At 39.0% G+C, this 21029-nt stretch overlaps 1 protein-coding gene across 1 annotated transcript in view; it reads left to right on the top strand.

Moving 5' to 3' along the window:
• Window positions 1–20727, top strand: part of neu1 (neuraminidase 1) — a 36801-nt gene extending 16074 nt beyond the window's left edge. The window contains exons 2-6 of the mRNA XM_043678249.1: window positions 5446–5635; window positions 11591–11853; window positions 15743–15925; window positions 16463–16682; window positions 18555–20727. Of these exons, the coding sequence (XP_043534184.1) occupies window positions 5446–5635; window positions 11591–11853; window positions 15743–15925; window positions 16463–16682; window positions 18555–18763 (1065 nt within the window). The 3' untranslated portion in view covers window positions 18764–20727. The remainder of the gene's footprint in view (window positions 1–5445; window positions 5636–11590; window positions 11854–15742; window positions 15926–16462; window positions 16683–18554) is intronic.
• The last annotated feature ends 302 nt before the right edge of the window (window positions 20728–21029 follow it).

The raw sequence follows: 21029 nt of genomic DNA on the forward strand, positions 1-21029 counted from the left end.
CTGTTTCCAAAAGCTTCAACTTGTTCCTGACAGGTACTTCTCGCGGGGTCTCTTGCACCTGTCTCCTCTCTGCCTTCCTCATTGTCTGCTCTCTTCTGCTCTCTTCTGGCATGATTGGTGTAATACATCGCTGAAGGTCTTGTCCAGAAAGATCTCGTTTTCTCGGATGAGCCTAAGGTCTTCGAGTTCTTTCGTCAGCGCTGCAAATATGCTCGGTCAATTGCTGAATGTGCACATACTTTCCACACATATACGAGCCAGACACAGCAGAGTTGTTGACCTCCCACATCAAGCACGTAGCGCACTGAACCAGCTGGGCAGTCATGTCTTCACCCTCTTCAACTGTGGTGTAATCACTTCACTCAACCTCCTTGTCAAAGAGTCCTGAGCTGAAGCCTCACTCTTCGATCTAAACTTCCTTAGACCCTCTTTTTGTGGCACGTCTGTGGACTCTTAATTAAGGTTAGAGGAGGAGGGAGGCATGGACGGGTTGGACCGAAGGGTCTGTTTCCATGGTGTACATCTCTATGACTCTATGACTATACTTTGATTATGCCTTCATAATGGAGAATACAAATGACAACTGAAAAATGTTGGGAAACATTGGGAATTATAGACCTGTTAACCTGACCTAAATAGTGGTTAAATGCTAGAATCCATTATAAAAGCTTTAATAGCAGAGCATTTGGAAAATAGTGACAGGATCGGACAGAATCAAAAGAGAAACATATTTGAATGATCAGCCATGGTCATATTAAACAGGAGTCCAGGCTCAAAGGGCTGAATGGCCTGTTCCCATTCTCTCTTTCTATATCTCTGTCAACTCAGTGTAAAACAGAACACAATTCCCCCAAAGAGCAAAGTGATAATGACTGGACAATGTTTCTCACAATGATAGTTGAGACTTAAATAGTTGCCAAAAAATTAGAAAGAACTTTCCTGTTCATAAATATAATATTCTGAGATCTTTCATATCTAGCACAAAAAGTTGTCAGTCTTATCAGTAAGGTAGTGCCTTAGATAGTTAGCACTCTCTCAATACTACATTGACAGGATTGTTGGTACATTTATATCATGGGGGAAAAGACTAATACAATGTGGATGGATTCGAGAAAAGAGGATGTAGCTGAGTGAACAATATAACACTTGATTGGCTAATGCGTGATAACTAACTTAAACTCAATGCTACATACCTATTGATTACAAAAATAGCCTATATTTTGTTCAATCGTTAACATAGATTTCTGTTCTATTCTGGAAGTGCCTTACCGATCTGGATTTCAATTTCACTGTCCTTTTTGATGCTTCCTCAAGCAATCATTACCCTTGTGCTCCTTACATTAATTCCGAATGAGGAAACACCATGATTTTTAAACTTCCTCTTGTTTTGAAATCCCTCCATGGTCTCCATCTCTCCCAATCTCTGCCCACCTCTGCCTCTGCAAGTACCATCAGAGAAACTCAACCTAAGGGCTGGCCTCTAGTCTTGTGAAATTAACAACTGAAACATTGAGAAACAAATGCAATCATGTAGATCACATCAACAGATGTAAAATTCAGTCACAGTGGAACAACATTTGCCAATAATTCCACGTAATAAATACCCTTATCTGCAATGGACTTAGCACAATTATCATCCAGTTATTACCCAATGGTAATTAACCCAACACATGACTTGAGATTATTTTCCAAACAATAACCTATTCGGATTTGAAGAGCTTTATCTCCATTTTTACCTGCGTCTGTACTGATATCTGTGTTCTACTTGGCTGTAGATCATATGGACAGGAAAGTGGGTCAACACAAGGAAGTGCTTTCTTCAATTTTGTAAAATTCGATCTGAGCACCTGAAAGTGATTGATTAGAATATTTTAGGCTAAGTTGTCTGCTGAGAATAGATAGGTTCAAATGCAACAATGCTTTCACACAGTCCCCAATTTTATTGCCTGTCTGGGTTTGTTTGGCTGTGTGTAAACCAGCATACTACTGGGTACCGTGGGATTTCCATCTGGTGAGTTAGGTTAAAATTACTCACTCAGTGGACAGAAATGTATAGTCACATAATCAATGTGAAATGACGTGAATTTTCAGCTTGTTGTTTCATGTCGCTATAGTCTTACCAGATCATATTAGAAGGGGCTGCTCTCTCATTAGAGTGAAGAGACTGGTGGTGATTTAACCTGAGGGTCACAAAGCCTCCGGTGAGGGAAGAGGTTGAAAAGGAGAGTCCTTCATGTTAACTTCAAACCAGTGATGAGAATTGAACCCATGCTATTGGCATCACACTGCTCTACAAACCAACAATCCAGCCAACTGAACTAAACCGATTCCCATTTTCAGATTAGGCAACATCTAAGAAACAAATTTAAGTTTTAGAATTCTGATGAAAGACCATCTGTGTCTCTGTCCATGAATGTTATCTGACCTAAGCATTTCCAGTTTTGTTTATTTTTTGGTATCAGATTTACAAAACCATCATACTTGTGATTGGCACAGTGGTTAGCACTGCTGCCTCACAGCGCCAGAGACCCGGGTTCAATTCTGGCAACTGTCTGTGTGGAGTTTGCACATTGTCTGCGTGGGTTTCCTCTGGGTGCTCCGGTTTCTTTCCATAGTCCAAAAATGTGCAGGTTAGGTGAATTGGCCATGGTACATTGCCCATAGTGTTAGGTGAAGGGGTAAATGTAGAGGAACGGGTCTGGGTGGGTCGCTCTTCGGAGGTTGGTGTGGACTTGTTGGGCTGAAGGGCCTGTTTCCACACTGTCAGTAATCTAATCTGATCAGAAGCTGTACCTGGTAATTGCATTGCTTTATTTTGAGGTCTGATTCGGCGCATTTCATTCAAGCCAAAATTTTGACAGTGGTGAAGTTTGTGTAAAATAATTGAATTAAATAGTGATTTGTTTCTGGTTGTTTTATTTTAATCTAAATGGATTTAAACATTAAAGAGTGGTTTGTTTTATTAATCAGATTATGAAAGTCTGTACATATAATAGAATTATAGATTTTAAACAGCATGGAAAGATGTCTTATAGTCCACACCAGGAATCGAGCATCTGACAACCCTAGTTCCATTTTCCAGCTTTTGGCCCATAGCCTTATATACAATGCACTTTGTGATCATTTAAACACTTATTTAATATCGTCTAAAAACTCATTTACCATCTTTTCAGGCTCTGAGTTCCATCTGCCAACTATCTCTGGGTGAAAAAGAAATTCTGAAAATCCCCTTGTAAACTTCCTGCCCTTACCTTTAAATCTATGCCCTGACTTTGATAACTCTGCTAAAGGGAAAAGATGCTTTCGGATATCCCTATCTGTGCCTCCAATAATTTTGTACACCTTTGTTAGCCCCTTCAGCCTAACCAATCTCTTCATAACTACAACATCCTGGTGAAGTCCTCCAGCACCCTCTAGTGAAATCACATCCTTCCCATTGTGTGGTGACAAGAACTACATAAAATACTTCAGCAGTTCCTAACTAATACATTGTTTATAGGTTATGATGTAACTGTACAAAAACACTAAAAGAACTGTGGATTCTAGAAATCTGACACAAAAACAGAAATTACTGGGAAAGTTCAGCAGGTTTGGCAGCATCTTTGGGAAGGATCAGATCAATTAATATTTCAGATCCAGTGACACTTCCTCAAACTGAAGTTTATGAATGAGGAGTCCTAAACACTTCTGTTCTGTAGCGTCTTTCTCCATTTAAATAATATTCAGGACCTCTACTCTTGATGCCAAGTTTCATAACCTCACATTTGAGCACATTATATCCATCAGCCACTTTTTTGCCAACTCAGTTATTTTTGCAGACAGTACGATCCTGACCAGTTGTTTTTCCACCTACTTTTGTCATGTGCAATCTTTCCTCACCCAAATCATTAATATATTTTGTAAATATACTAATATTTTAGTAAATAATGATGGTCCCAGTACTGATCTGTTGCGCTACAATATTTATAAGTTGCCATTCTGAAAATGCTCCACTTGTTCCAACTCTGACTTCTATTAGTTCAAGTTAAAAATCACACAGCACCAGGTTATAGTTCAACAGGTTTGTTTGGAAGTTCTAGCTTTCAAAGCACAGCCCCTTCATCACGTGGCAGCGCTTAGCCCATCAAGCCTAATCTACCATTCATGAAGATCATGTCTGGTCTAATTACAATCTCAAGTCCATTTCTAATAAACTTTGACTTCCTTATTTGTCAAGAATCTATCAACCTGTGCCTTTAAAATGACCCTTACCTTCACTCCTCTCTGGGAGTTTCACAGGCTCCTAAATCTCTGGAGGGATAAAAAGCCATCTTCATTTTAATGGAATACCCCATATTTTGGAGTTTTACGTTCATACTTTCATTCACAGTTAGTGTATGTTTGAACAAACGTGTTCAGGTGCAGTCTTCCAAACCATATTAATCTCTCTCATTTATGAACATATATTCTATAAATATTGATAAACATGTTTAGATTCTAATGCCAGTCCAGAAACTGACTTCTGCAATCTATCACAATTGTGTTTCCAGTCCAGTACTACTGTACTGAAATTCTACATAACTGATCGTACCAGCAACAGACATTAGAAAAAAAATTCTTTTGGCTTAATAGGTGCATCAAAGATTGGTAAAATCCAAAATACACAAACTATCTGTTCTACAACACATTTCATATTTCTGAACTGAAAAGTGAACAACATAGAAAAGCAATTTTCCCACATTTCTAGTATTGGCTGTGAGTATCTGATAGTACAGGTTCCTGCACTCTGACTCCGTGCTATTGTTCTACACCCAATTCTGATAAAGATCCATTCTCAGATGATGTTTTTTGGTTCTCCCTCGTTCACTAGTGCAATACTGAAACAAGAGTTACAATTAAAATGGGGTTCAACAATTTTTGTCCAAAATCTGTCTCTGTAGCTTCTGAAGTTTTCTTTTAACTGGAAAATATTGCTTCTTGGAATCATATTTTTTAAAAATTACAATCAGAACAGGAATTGGGCACAATCTGCAGTTAGTTTTCTATCATTCTGATAATCATGGCTGTGTTTATCTCTGTCCTGATTCTATATCATATATTTTTGTCAGTCAAGTGTATCATTAATCTGGGTTTTATAATTTACGATTTGCTCTCAGACAAAATTTTTTTTGATTGTGAAAGTTTACAGATTTCCAGCACCCTTTTGTTTTGAGAGGAACTGCCTCCTCAAGTTACCCTGAACTAGCTAAGCTGGATTCTTCCATAAACGGAAACAGTGTGTTAGTCTACCGTATCAAGTTCTCTATCCATTGAAAAACTTCAGTTAGATCTTATACACTTAAAAGAATGTAAGCCCAGTCAATGCAACGTGTCCTGGTAATTTAACCATTAATCGTTCCCATTGACAGAGGTCATGTAAACTGGTATGTTGTGTAACACAATTCATCATTTTCCTTCTCTTTCCAGATCAAGCCACTGGTTGAAAGTGAACAGTTGCTGTGGATAAGTGGTATGGTTGGCCATGTTGACACCTTTAGGATCCCCCTTATTGCAGTCACACCTCGTAATAACCTCATAGCTGTGGCAGAAGCTAGAAAGCATTCATCGGCAGATATTGGTGCTAAGTTCATTGCTGTCCGCACATCTACTGATAAAGGTGATTAACTTTGTTAAGGAATGAAAGGGCTGTTTGAATCATTGATTTCTGTCAACAGAATAACTCCCTAATTAGGCTGCACAGTTTGATAATCAAATTTTTCTTTTGGTTCTGACAATTGAACTATTCAAATGCTGAAGGGAATTGGCATATATTCATATTTAGATACAGAAATGTGGTTGACTAAACAAATTGGGCAACACTTCCAATCCGAAAGCATTCAATAATTTTACACAGTTCAAACATATGTTTCTGAATTTAAGAACAGACTACACATAAAGCAATTGTTTTCTGAACTAATGCTGCTTTAAATCATACCACTGGGATATTTGGAATAAGAGGGGAAAACAAAAAGGAATTAAATCTATGGATCACTACTGAATCCCTTTTTCTAAAAAAAAAGTGGATCTGAAACAATTAGCTGATGAAAAGCACTTAGAAGAAGAGTGTAGTAGGAGAAGTAGAAGGTGAGTGAACTGTGAATGATGAAATTCTGACCTTTGCACTGGTCAAGAATTGTATTATTGTAAATACTGGCCGCTGTAACCTCTCCTGTCTTCTGTGGGGAATGAACAAGTTGTCTTCTCCTCTGATTTGCTTCATAGAAGGTACATCAGCTAAAAGACCAAAGTTCAGATTGAACCTGAATACTCTGCAAAGATAAAAGCATATCTTAATTTAACCTTCTAAAGCAGAAGGATTCCAGTTGCAAAACCACGGTGGCACAGTGGTTAGCACTGCTACCTCACAGCGCCAGAGACCCGGGTTCAATTCCTGCCTCAGGCAACTGTCTGTGTGGAGTTTGCACATTCTCCCCTTGTCTGTATGGGTTTCTTCCGGGTGCTCCAGTTTCCTCCCACAGTCCAAAAATGTGCAAGTTAGGTGAATTGGCCACGCTAAATTGCCCGTAGTGTTAGTGTAGGGGTAAACGCAGGGGAATAGGTCTGGGTGGGTTGCTCTTCGGAGGGTTGGTGTGGACTTGTTGGGCTGAAGGGCCTGTTTCCACACTGTAAGTAATCTAATCTAAAATTGAATATGGCCAGAGTTATCTTTCTGCTCTTCCCCCTGTTCATGTTTTATGAAGTCCACAATTGAAGTACTTACTTCACATGCTCAGATGTTTCGGATATGGTTTAAAACTAACTGTTGTGAACAAACTTGTTGGTGCTTTCTGGATTTCATAGAAAATATACAATGCTCTGGTGTGAAATGCCAAATTGTTTGTTTTTAAATCCCCAGTAACAAGTTTCCACAGTTTTGAATGATTTGTAATCTTGCTCATTTCTGGACCTATGTTAAAGAGAATGATACTGCAAATACCTGTTGCCTTTCACAGCCTCAATATGGCCCAAACAGCTTTGCATAAAATTAGCATTTTTGAAGTGTAGTTACTGTTTAAATGTAAGAAATACAGCAACCGATTTACAAACAGCGAGTTCCCATTATTAATATATTAGTTAATATATAAATATATGCTAGACACCAAGAATAACTCCCTGGCTTCTCTTCGTTGAAATATAATAGAATTTTATACATCCACCTGAGAGGGCAGTTAGGAGAAATATATCTCAGAAAGACTACAGAATCAGCAATAAAGAAGCACCCGTGCATTTCGCTGTTTTCTGACTGCTTGCATAAAGCAAAATGTTCTTCCTGATTTACTGTCAGGTTCTTTGACTGTGTTGAACGTATTTTTACAGTTGTCACCATCTGTGATTGTAATCCTGGAAGATTCACAGTTTAAATCTCTTGTCTGGTAACCAATTGCTGTTGTTAATGTCAGATACTCTCAAGTAAATTTTGCACTAAGAATCAATTAGTGATAATAGCATCCAGTGGTTCAATGATCTAACGTGCAACTGAGCCAAGCAGATTCGGAAGATTCTTTATTCTGATCAACAATACCAAGTAGGGGCACAATGATCTAGTGGTACTATTGCTGGACTATTAATCCAGAAACTCGGCTAATGTTCTAGCGACCCGAACTTGAATCCTGCTAAGAGTTCAATTTTAACAAAAAAAAATGGAATTAAGAATCTTCTGATTACCATGAAACCATTGTCAATTGTCAGGAAAAAGCAATCTGACTCACTGATGACCAAGAGGGAATGAAATCTGCCATCATCACATGCTCTGGCCAACCTGTGATTCCAGACCCACAGCAATGTGGTTGACTCTCAACTGCCCTCTGAAATGGCATAGCAAGCTACTCAGTTATATCAATCACAATGAAGCCTCAAAGAAATAAAACTCTGCAAACCACCTGGTATCGAACCATGCACTGGAAACCTCATCAGCAAAAACATCCGACTGAGCAAAGTGCTCCTTTACCAATATCTGAGAGCTAGTGGCAAAATTAGGAGATTTGTCTTAGAATAGTTCAGCAACAGCATGACATTTTCTGAAAGTTAAGATTCTATGAGAATGACTCCGTCTGAGATACCACCATCACAATCACCTCATATGTCCTCTCCCACTGACAGGACCGACAGGCAGAAGTGGTGGCATTATTATGTCCAGTTGGGAGGGAGTTGCCATGGGAGTCCTCAACATCAACTCAGGATCCCATGAGGTCTTATGGCTACAGTTTAAACATAAGCAAGGAAACTTGCTGCTGGTTACCACGTTCTGTCCTCCCTCAGTTGTTGAATCAGTACTCCGCTGTATTGAACACCACTTGGAAGAAGCACTGAGGGTAGCAAGGGCACAGAATCTACTCTAGGAGTGGATTTCAATGTGCGCAATCAAGAATGACTCAGCAGCAGCACTACTGACTGACCTGGTCAAATCCTAAAAGACGGAGCTGTTTGTCTGGGTGTATGGCAGGTGGTGAAGGAAAAACGTACATGAACTCATCCTCAACAATCTGCCAGCAGCAGATGCATCTTCTGACAGTACTGACAATTGGTCACTGCACAGTATTTGAGGAGATGAAGTCACGCGTTCACATTGAGAATAACTAGCATATTCTGCAGCTTTAGCACCATACAAAATGTACCAGACTTCAGACAGATCTAGCAACTCAAGATTGGGTATCCACTTGAAAGTAATATAATAGCATTTTCTATGTCTACCTAAGAAGGCAGTTAAGAGAAATATATCTCAAAGACTACAGAAAAGAACAAAGAACTCAGCAAAGAACAAGCACCAGTGCACTTCACTGTTTGCATGAAGCAAAATGTTCTTCCTGATTTACTGTCAGTTTCTGTGATTGTGTTGAATGTATTTCTACAGTTTCACCATCTGTGATTGTAATCCTGGAAGAATCGCAGTTTAAATCTCTTGTCTGGTAACCAATTGTCTTTGTTAATGTCAGGTGCTCTCAAGTTAATTTTGTACTGTGGGAAGAATCAATTAGTGAAAATAGTATCCAGTGGTTCAATGACCTAATGTGGAACTGAGCCGAGCAGACGAGGATGATTCTATATTTTTATCAATAGTACTTCGTAGGGGCACAATGGTCTAGTAGTTTTATTGCTAGACTGTGGACCATCGGAAGCACTCCGGCACAATCTGCAAACTCATGGCCCTACTCTACCATTACCTTCAATACAGGAGATGAAACCTAGTTTAATGGAAAGATCAGGAGGGCATGCCAGGAGAGTACTGGGCATACCTAAAATTAAGGTGTTAACCTGGTCAACCAGGGACCTTTCATGCATTAGGTAAACGTGATAACCGCTACACTACAGAAACACAACACCCTGACAACATTCCAGCAATAGTACTGAAGACAAGTGCTCCAGACCCTGCTGTTCTTTGAGCCAATGTTATAACATTAGCATCTACCCAACAATGTGGAAAATTGCCCAGGTATAGTCTGAGAAAGCAGATTAATCCAACTTGGCCAATTACCATCCCCGATAGTCTAGTCTCGATAATCGGTAAAGTGATGGAAGGTGTCATTAACAGTGTTATCAAGCAGCACCTGCTTAGCAATAATCTGCTCAATGATGCCTCGTTTGGGTTCCACCAGGGCCACTCAGCTCCTGATCTCATTACAGCCTTGGTTCAAGCATGGACAAAAGAGCTGAATTGCAGAGGTGAGGTGAGAGTGACAGCCTTTGACATCAAGGCCCCATTCGGCCAAGTGCAGCATCAAGTAACCCTCAGAAAAATTGGAATCAATAAGAATTGAGGCAAACTCTTGGCTAGCTGGAGTCATACCTGGGACATAGGAAGATGGTTGTGGTTTCTGGAGGTCAATCATCTCAGCTGCAGAATATCTCTGCTGTGTTCCTCTGGGTGATTCAGCTGCTTCATCAATGACCTTCCTTTCATCATAAAGTCAAAAGTGGGGATGTTTGCCCATGATTGCACAATGTTCAGCACCATTCAGGACTCTTCAGTATCTGAGGAGTTAATGTTCAAATGCAACAAGATCTGGACAAAGTCCTGGCACAGACTAACATGTAGGAAGTTACATTCACACCACACAAGTGCCAGACCATGAGATGATCGAACCACTGTCACTTGACATTCATTAGAATTATCATCACTGACTTTCCCACTATCAGCATCCTGGGGTTCCACTGACCAGAAGCTCAACCGGACTTGCTATGTAAACAGTGGCTGCAAGAGCCGGTCAGAGGCTAAGAATACTGTGGGATGTCATTCACCACATGACTCCCCAGAGCCTGGATTAGTGGTGCTAGAAGAGCACAGCTGGTGGTGCCTGAACTGCTGTGCTCTTCCAGCACCACTAATCCAGAATCTGGTTTCCAGCATCTGCAGTCATTGTTTTTACCTCTTTTATCCCCAGAGTCTGTCAACCGTCTACAAGGCACAAGTCAGGAGTATGATACTCCCACTTGCCTGGATGGATGCAGCTCCAACAATACTCAAGAAGCTTGACCATCCAGGACAAAGCAACCTACTTAATTGGCATTATTCCCTCCACCACCGATGCTCAGTAGGAGCACTGTGTACTATCTACAATATGCACTTCAAACAGTACCTTCCAAACCCACAACCACTTCCATTCAGAAAGACAAGGGCATCAGATACATGGGAACACCACCATCTGCAAGTTTCCCTCCAAGCCACTCATCATCCCGACTTGGAATTATTTTGCCATTCCTTTACTGTCACTTGGTCAAAGTCTTGGAATTCCCTCCCGAAGGGCATTGTGCAACTTCAATGATAAATGAATCATAGACTTCTAATAATTAGAAAATTTGGTTGTGGTGGTGAATAATTTAATCTGTAATGATCCTAACACAGATTCTTGCAAACTAATATTGTCAGGAGGGGAGTCACTACACAGCAATCAGCAGTAGCAATCATTACTGAACCATAGCTGTTCCAGCAGAATACCAAGAGGTTTTTTTTTATTCACTCATGGGATGTGGACATTGCTGGCTGGCCAACATTTATTGCTCATCCCTGCTTGCCCTCGAGACAGTGGTGTGGTGAGCTGTCGTCTTGAACTAGTGCAGTCCATGTGCTGTAGGTAGATCCACAATACGTCCAATGGGTGATAAGAAATTGATGAGCTTGATAATGTGTTAAATTCATCTTGGTTTTATACTAATTTGCACACAATCAGTGAGCCTACCTATACATCCTATTGGATTATTTCAGGTGAGGTGCCATACTTAGTGACAGCCAGTTACTGAACAATTCAATTTAAAAAAACTTGTGAGGACATGAGTGGTACTGGAAATAAATATGTAAGGGCCTGGGGTTTCTGATACAACATTTATAAGGCCACATGTGACTGAGTCTCATGATCTTGTTTTTTTTTCAGCTCATCACTCACAATTGGTTACACTACAATGCAAATCACCTGTTCACACCTTTACCCATAACAGTCGCCAATGAGTATATTGCAAATGTCAGCTGGTGTGCTATTAAAATTGAGTCCAATACTTGTGAATGGAAACATGATGCTTGAAGTGATAGAGAATTTCAATCCCTAACATTGTTACTTCACTTCATAATTTTCTTATTCAGGTGAAACCTGGAGCCCAACCACCTTCCTTGATGATGATGGTTCAAAGACTGATGGCCTGAACTTGGGAGTAATATTGGTTGATGAAGAGAAGGATCTTATTTTCATCATGTACACCATATGTGCCCACTACTATCACTGTAATGTTTCCAGCACACTATTAATTGAGAGTCAAGATGATGGGAGAACCTGGAGCCAACCAAGAAACCTGTCTGAAATGATTGGCACAAAAATGTTTGCACCTGGGCCTGGAGCTGGTATTCAGGTGAGTGAAATCAGAGGGAGAACACATACAAGGGGAACTTGTAGGCACATGAATAATCACGTGAACTAGAGTTTTTGTTTTGAGCTAATTTGTGAAATTCACAATGCAGTTGGAATTGTGCTCGTTAGGTTACACTTAAAATCTCCGCAAAAAAAATTACATAATCTCACACATCAATGCAGTCGGCCTAGTAGTGTGACAAAACATAATCTCTACTTTTTAAAAGAAGGAAAATTATTGAGTAGTAATTTGATGTACTTCCATTGATTCGGCTGAAATTTGAGTCTAAATAAGTAGCTTAATGGGGAACATTGAGCTTTCCATTTGAATACCTTGATTTAAAAATAACTGAAAGCGATATAAAAGGTCCTAAAGACATAATCCTCCACTACTTCAGTGTACCCTGATCAGTTTTTTTAAATAAATTAACTTTTTCTGGGATGAAAATAATTTTCCAATGTGCGTACTGCTGAGGAGAAGCCTAAGCAATGAGCACAATTTGAAGAGGTATCATATAAGTTATTACAGAAAACTGGATTGAAGATAACATGTCAGCATGAATTGAAGACTGGTTGAAGGGTAACACACTATTGCACTAAATAGATCACTTAAAGATTGGCAAGCTTCAACTAGAGGTCACCAACAAGTAAAATACTTATGCCTCAGCTATTTACAGTCTAATCCATGATTGAGATGAAGGAAACAGACTGTAACACATTATAATTCTGATTATACAAAGATAATTATAAACTAGAGAGGTCAGAAAGAGTTTAATTATTCAATATAGAAGAAAAAAATAAGCAATGCTTTTTAAAAGATGGTGAGAGAACAACACTTCCTGTTCTCTCTCTCTCCATCTTTTATACCATTCTTTGGTCTTTGAAATGTTGGCATTCGGGGGTGACCTGGTTTTCTTGTACAAAAATCTAAGGAAGCTAACATGCAGGTGTCACAAGTATTTGGGGAAATAAATGGTGTACTGACATTTATGACAAAAGAAATGATATATTGGAATATATTGTTATTCTTTGAGAGATTTAATTCAGAAGGGAAACAAAATAAATCTTAGTGTCATTTCTATGAAGGTGACTTGTTGTTGAAGAGGTCAGAAATTTATTTTTGAACAGTCAGTTCAAACGTTATTTCCAAGATAGGTGGCTTGAGATAAGTGTCTCAATCGGTTGTTAATTGCTGAGTATTTACATTGTTGAGCTTCATGACCTACACAAAGCAGATGGACAAGGGCCACGGTAAATTTAGTTCTGGAGAAGATAAATCATCATAGTATAAGGGCAGTTTAAAACATTTTTTTTTTAGATTGTATAAATTTGTAGACTGAATCTAGTTTATAGATTAGATTAGATTCCCTACATTCGGCCCAACATGTTCACACCGACCCTCCGAAGAGCAAACCAGCCAGACCCATTTCCCGCTGACTAATACACCTAACAATTTAGCAGGGCCAATTCACCTGACCTGCACATCTTTGGACTGTGGAGGAAACCCACCCAGACTCTGGGAGAATGTGCAAATTCCGAGGCTGGAATTGAACCTGCGACCCTGGTGCTGTGAGGCAGCAGTGCTAACCACTGAGCCACTGTGCTGCCCCTAGAACTGTCCTTGTTGACAGAACTAAAAGACAGATCTGTCAGAGCTGGGAGGTTGGCCTGAACAGTTTCAGCAGCTAGGTAAAGATTGGAAAGAGATAGTTGAATAAGAAATCTTCAATTCAAGACAGAAGTGATACTTTATTAGGATTGAGTAACTGTAAAGAATATCATTGGTTCATTTTTTTCCTTTTGCTTTTTAAGATTTTTCTAAATTATCTTTCTTTAGTATAAATTGTATTCTTTTGTTAAAAGAACACTGGGGCCCTCCTGTAAATATGTTCAGTGCCCATCACAGTAATCAAATTGCAAAAATAAAATGTGTGATCTATCAACTCAGGTTTCACTTTTGGGATCTAACTTGTCCAGTACAACCATTAACTAGAAATATGAAGGCTATTTCTGTCTTGGAGAAACTACAACAATGATACACTGGACTGATTCAAGGGATGAGGTAGTGTTTATCCAATACACAGATTCAGTAAACTCTCTTCAGTGGAATTTGGAAACCTGACAGGTGACCGCATTAAAATGTAAATTTTTTAAGGGGCATAATATGATAGATGCTGGGATTCCTTTTGCTGGGAAGGCCAGAAGTAGGAATCAAATTCCTAGGATACAAATTCTGGTATTTCAGAATGAGATCAGGGGTTCCTCAGCTCAGCATGTTATGGATTTTTAGAATACCGTACATTGAAGTGTATTCAAGATGGAGATTGTGTGTTTGGTTTTTCCCCCAATATAGCCAGAATTGAGAAATAAAGGATCACTTTAGAAAAGTGGTGCTGAGATAGTTCTTTGGTGTATGAATTCAAAGGGTCAAATAATTTACGTCAGCTCCTATTTCATACATTACTTTACTGTACAAGTCGAATTGCACAATTTTGATCTGATCAGTTTTATTAGCAGAGTCTTATCTGGGCAAAATTAATCTTGAACCGTTGTAACTGCAGAAAATGTACACAAGTGATTTCTGGAATAACTTGCTTTATGGTTAAAAAAATCCTTAAGGTTTTGCATTGGTTGTCACTCCCATCCTGAAGAAAGTGAAGACTGCAGATGCTGGAGATTAGAGTTGAGAGTGTGGTGCTGGAAAAGCACAACAGGTCAGGCAGCATCTGAGGAGCAGGAGAATCGATGTTTTGGGCAAAAGCCCTTCATCAGGAATATTTCTGATGAAGGGCTTTTGCCCGAAATGTTGGTTCTCCTGCTCCTCTGATACTACCTGACCTGCTCTGCTTTTCCAGCACCACACTCTCATCATCAATCCCATCCTGTTTTGTTTGATTATAAATAGTAGAAATGAACAGCAATGCAATCAAACTTTACCTTAAGTGGATAAGACTGCTGAATGTTTTTAATTATAAACCATACTTTAATGACAATTACAAATAACAGTTTAGTGATTTGCACTCCAAGGTAGTATGTTCTGCTGTTGGGGAGTGAAAGGTTTTCATTTAGTTGCTCCTTTAGAGTTATAGAGTCATAAAATCATACAGCATAGAAACAGGCCCTTTAGCCCACTAACAAACACCAAACTAATCCCATTTACTGTGCTGACCAACAAACACCAAACTAATCCCATTTACTTGTACTTGGTCCACCGTCTATGATGTTTTGGCATTTTAAGTACTCATTCAGATGTTTCTCAAATGTTGCAAGAGTACTTGCCTCCACCACTCCCTCAGACAGCATGTTCCATTATATCTATAGCTAATGTCCTGGTAAATATGCTTTCTGCCCTCTCCAGTCTAATCTTGAGTTCCAATAGTGTGGTGATCAGACCTGCACACAGTGTTCCATCTGTGGCCAAAACCATGTTTATCAAATTGTAACGAGACTTCCTTGCTCCTATATCCAATGTCCCATCCAATAAAGATAAGCATCCTGTATATTACCTTCAGTGCCCTATCTACCTGTGCTGACACCTGGAAGAGCATGTCAAGTTACAATGCAGTTTAAACAAAATACCTCCAGTATAATAGCTGATGAAGAAACATCTAAATCAAAGATGTCCATTTTCAAATGTTGCCAGCAGTAATTGCTTCAGGATATTCTTAAAGTATGAGGGCTATGTCATCATCTTCCAGAGTAGCCTAGAGCATGACACTGACTACCAGTTATAGGTGTTCCTGAATATTTGGTTTCATTGCAGTTTTTCATAGAATTCACTGCCTTTTTTGTGTTGGTCTCTCCAAGATTTATTTTTCGTGCCAATAAACCAAGCTTGCAGCTCCCTTAAGTTCTGGTCATTTTCTCACAATGCAGAAATTTTTTTATAGAAAAGATACAATCCAAAGAAAGGCCGTTTGATCGTTTGTGGACATGGGACAATTGAGGAAGATGGAATATTCTGCCTTTTCAGCGATGACCATGGCAAGACATGGAAGAATGGAGGGAGTCTGAAGGGAATTCCCTTCGATCAGCCAAAAAAATTCTTTGACTTCAATCCAGATGAAAACCAGGTAATAATCTCTTTCCTGTTGACATGAAGCATTTCTGATGAGGGAACAAGTAGTCAATTCAGTGGCGGTGAGGAAAGGGGTCAATCCATTTGCCTCTTGGGCAAGTTCAATACTAAAACGTTGAGTTCCAGAGTAAAGGGAAATCTAAAACGAGAGGGTATAATTTAGAATAAGGAGTGGCCATTTAAAATAGTAATGAGAAGGAATTTCTTCTCTCAGAACTTGCTTATCTGTTAAGTTCTCCATACCATAGAGTATTGGAACCATTGACTATATTCAAGGCTGAATCAAATAAATATTGGCCTACAGGAGACTCTGGAGTTATGGATGGCAGGCAAGAAAAGTGGAGCTGACGTCAAGATAAGATCAGTCATAAATATACTGATGGCTGAGCATGTTCATATTTCTGATGTTTGTATGATTGATGGTTCTTAATGCGGGTTAAATGGGACACTGTTCCCTTTTCAGTGGTAATTATTGGTTTTTGATATTTAATTGAAGTAAAAGAACTTGTTTGTTTTTGTCATCTTTTTAAAGCCCTATGAATTATCGGATGGTACTGTGGTGATTAACGCAAGGAATCAGAATTTCTACCACTGTCATTGCCGAATAATAGTGAAGAGTTATGATGCATGCGAGTCCCTGCCAATAGAAAATGTGACCTTTGACGAGACTCTGATAGACCCGGCTGTGGCTGCTGGAGTATTAGTAAAAGATGACATTGTTTTCTTCAGTAATCCTGCAAACCCAGTGAAACGTGAGTCTCACAATTCTGACACTGGCGCTGCTGATGTTTCTGGGTACCATCATATTTGCATTCTCTCATGGGGTTAAGTACATCCTACCATACATGCAAAGTACACAAACCAGTCCAGGTGAATGGATAAAGGATCTGTGAAATTAATTTTAATAATCTTCCCACTTGTGATCTCTGTGGTTTCCTGCTGGTTGCTGCAGTCTTTTGAAAGTAAATAGAGTCACAGAGTCATAGAGATGTCCAACCCATCTATGCCGACCAGATATTCCAACCCAATCTAGTCCCACATGCCAGCACCCGGCCCATATCCCTCCAAGCCCTTCCTATTCATATACCTATCCAAATGCCTCTTAAATATTGTAATTGTACCAGCCTCCACCACTTCCTCAGGCAGCTCATTCCATACACGCACCACCCTCTGTGTGATAAAGTTGCCCCTTAGGTCTCTTTATATCTTTTTCTTCTCGCCCTAAACCTATGCCCTCTAGTTCTATACTCCCCGACCCCAGGGAAAAGACTCTGTCTATTTATCCTATCCATGCCCCTCATAATTTTGTAAACCTCAGCCTCTCCCTGTACCTCAAATCCTCCAACCCTGGCAACATCTAAGATTTGCTTTCCCAAAATGCAGCACCTCACATTTATCTGAATTAAACTCCATCTGCCACTTCTCAGCCCATTGGCCCATCTGGTCAAGATCCTGTTGTAATCTGAGGTAACCCTCTTTGCTGTCCACTACACCTCCAATTTTGGTGTCATCTACAAACTTACTAACTGTACCTCTTATGCTCGCATCCAAATCATTTATGTAAATGACAAAAAGTAGAGGACCTCGCACCGATCCTTGTGGCACTCCACTGGAAACAGGCATCCAGTCTGAAAAACGACCCTCCACCACCACCCTCTGACTTCTACCTTTGAGCCAGTTCTGTATCCAAATGGCTAGTTCCCCCTGTATTCCATGAGATCTAACATTGCTGATCAGTCTCCCATGGGGAACCTTGTTGAACGCCTTACTGAAGTCCATATAGATCACATCTACTGCTCTGCCCTCATCAATCCTCTCTTATTTCTTCAAAAAACTCAATCAAGTTTGTGAGACATGATTTCAAGGAAACATTGGTCAAAGTGGAGCCACATGTTAATTAGTGATCTGTTTCTTTTCACACAGAGTTTACTTAGAGAGCCACAACTGCAATTAGATTTGGTTAATCCAATCAGTACAACTGGTCATCGTATAACTGTACAAATTAATGAACATTCTATGATTATTTTAATTTTCAATGCACCTTTACTGTATCAGGAGGTCCCAAAGCATTTGGAATCAACGATAGTGAGCATTTGTGCCCTGTTGTAAGAAATATCGCAATGAATTTGCCCAAAGCAAGATTCTACAAATAACGAGATGATATGACGATCTACTTTTAGTGATGCTGATTGAGGGGAAACTAGCAATAATGTCATGATTTAAATATAGATGGTAAATTATGTATTTTTTAAAGTGAGTTTTTTCTTTTAACTCATTTTTTTATTTATGTCTTCTCACTTCTTCAATCTACTTATGGTTTCTTTATTGTTTTCCTGCCTCATTTGATTCTAATTTACCCTGATTCCTCCTTTGCTTCTTTCTATCTTTTTTTCAATCAGATGGCAGTCTGATGGTGCCATCATTCACCAAGGTCCTCACCTCACTATTATTTGCTCACACTTCTAGCAATTTATAAAGAAAATATTTAGAGTCAAGGGCAAATGTTTCACCTAAGCGTATTGTTCTTGCAAGATTTGGTACATAGTTTGTGATACTGCACCTCTGTTGTAATTGGAGTAATACAATGTTTTAATTCACTATATTTTCTTTCGTTTAATCCCTAGGTATAAACCTTACTCTTAGATGGAGTTATGACAATGGAAAGTCGTGGGTAAAGGACAAAATAATGATCTGGCCTGGCCCAAGTGGTTATTCCTCCATGACTACCTCCAACAATACTTCAAGCAATGAGCAATACATCTACTTAGTTTTTGAGAAGGGCCTGAATGACATAACTGAATCCATATCATTTGTGAAGATTCACATTAAGTAAAAGCCCACTGTCTCCCCATCTCCATGGGAGTGCAATCTAAACAAGTCATAAGAAATCACAGGCTCCAGTTTATTAGGAAAAAAATTATTTTTATATCACTACACAAATTGCTAGTTTTCATTGCTTTGTTTACAATAGGCTGTGTTTTTAAATTAAAATCAACATTTGAAAACTCCAAATTTCTTTACCATCCTCTCTCTCTGCAACAAGTAGTTTTTCCTTAATTTACTGGTGAGCAGGTGATGTGGACTTATCACCAACTATGAAATGTTTGTACTTGTGGCCAGCCCTGTTCTATACCTGATCTTAAACTCTTTTGTTTTTTATTGGTATTTCATCTCCAGGACCATGTTGAAGCTGTTGCTAAATTTGCACTTTTAAAATATTTTTAAAATAACATTTATAAGAAAATGGGTTTAGCTGGGTGAAGTTGTCAGTATGTCAAAATCCAAAACAGGAGAATTCAAGAGTACTACTGGTGTCTTTAGTTTAATGAAAATGAGGTTTTTTACTTGCATGTGGACATAGTTACAAAGATACAATTTAGGAGCAGAGGTGGTCTAGGTCAGACCATCAATAAAAGCCTAGTAGGAGACAGCATTCAGAAAAAGTACATTTGTATCACAGACTTAAAGCTATCCTTTAAAGTTCTGTCAGACGGTTCCAAGTGCCAAGTTATATTATGTAGCTTCTTAACCTGCTGACCTGCTTGGGTCAGGTGGCCATTTCTCAATTCCATATTTTTGAGATGTATAGACATGGGGCAGCACTCCTCAAGTGAAGGTCTGCTAAGCAGACTGACACCTCAGAATAAAGACTTGTATATTTTAATTCCTTGACTCTAGCTAGTGTGACTTTGTCTTAGCTCCACATCAGAAAGTGGTATTTGGCAGATAGCTGGCTTGTATCTATGAAGGAGAAATACTTGAACAAAATATACACCTAGGCAATAGTTAACGGGTTCCATAACTGACTGCAGCACACCTGGCTAGCAAGCAATTAACAATGGTTTTTGCTCCTGTCAGGTGATAGTTCTTGCCAAACTATGTTTAGATCTGGATGCTAAGTTATGTGATGGGTTTCAATTGCATTAACCTCCATTTTTCTATAGCTGCTGAAAATGCTGTCTACGTTTGCATGTGATGCATACCTTGGTTTCAGACTGTTGTCGGTGCTTGTGGCACCCTACTGTCAGTATCACTGCATTCAGAAAAGACGCTTTCTTTTAGTGTAGGAAAGAGGGGTTAAAGAAAATATGAGTTTCATTTGATTAGATAAATCAGATTTTATTATTTAATAAGGGGGGTGATATTTTTAATATGCACACTGAAAAGGTTGTATTTGATAAGGCCCATTGGTGATTAAGGATAATATCCTTAATATTAAAATTAGAATTGGGATTAGGTCCCACTTTAAAATATTTGAGGACCCAGCCCAGAATCTAGCTCAGGTACCTTCTGTTCAATGAAGCAAATATAAATGATTTTCAATACCTGTTTTACTTTTGCATTCTGTTAATGGAGTTATTTTTTCTGGAAAATATTACACTATGAAAATCTCTTTTTCAGAGAAAACCTGGATGCTGACCAGAACAAATGCAAATTAATGTTTTTTTATTGTTACTGTTTGTACAAATAATTGGATTGCTTGTCAATAAAATTTCATAACTTGCCTAAAATGTGACCTGTTCCTCCTAGAATCGTTTTCTGTCAAGATGATGAAAAACTTAATGTTGCCAAGCACAACAAAAGATGCAACTATATCTTTTTGTGTTTCAGATCTCTTGTCTTGTTTATTTGTCATGTCACATTGCTGTTAAATTTCTGGCTTAAAACATTTTGTTACATTGGAGCTATATAAATGCCAAGTTGTTAATTTTGTTGTTAACTATAAATGCCAAGGAGTCTTTTAGACCAAACTCAACTGAAGGACCAATAAAGAGAAACCACACTTTTTGACTCTGACTCTCCAACATCTGCAGTCCTTGCTTTCTCCAAAATGGTGACTGACTGACAGTGCTTCTCTGGGCCTTCAACCAACTTTGGCTTCACAACTTCCCTGTGTGCTCCACAGACAACGTACTTCACCATTTATCCATGCAAGTTGGCATCAGCAAACCACCAGTATTACCATATCAGGATCAGTACTGGGTCAGCTGCTTTTTTGTCAATTACTTAAATTATTTGGATATGAACACAGGAGGAATGGGTAGTAAGTTTGCTGCTGACACCAAAATTGGAGGTATAGTGAAAAGCGAAGAATGTTA

Source organism: Chiloscyllium plagiosum, chromosome 37 (genome assembly GCF_004010195.1).
Source record: "Chiloscyllium plagiosum isolate BGI_BamShark_2017 chromosome 37, ASM401019v2, whole genome shotgun sequence".
Taxonomy (NCBI): Eukaryota; Metazoa; Chordata; class Chondrichthyes; order Orectolobiformes; family Hemiscylliidae; genus Chiloscyllium; species Chiloscyllium plagiosum.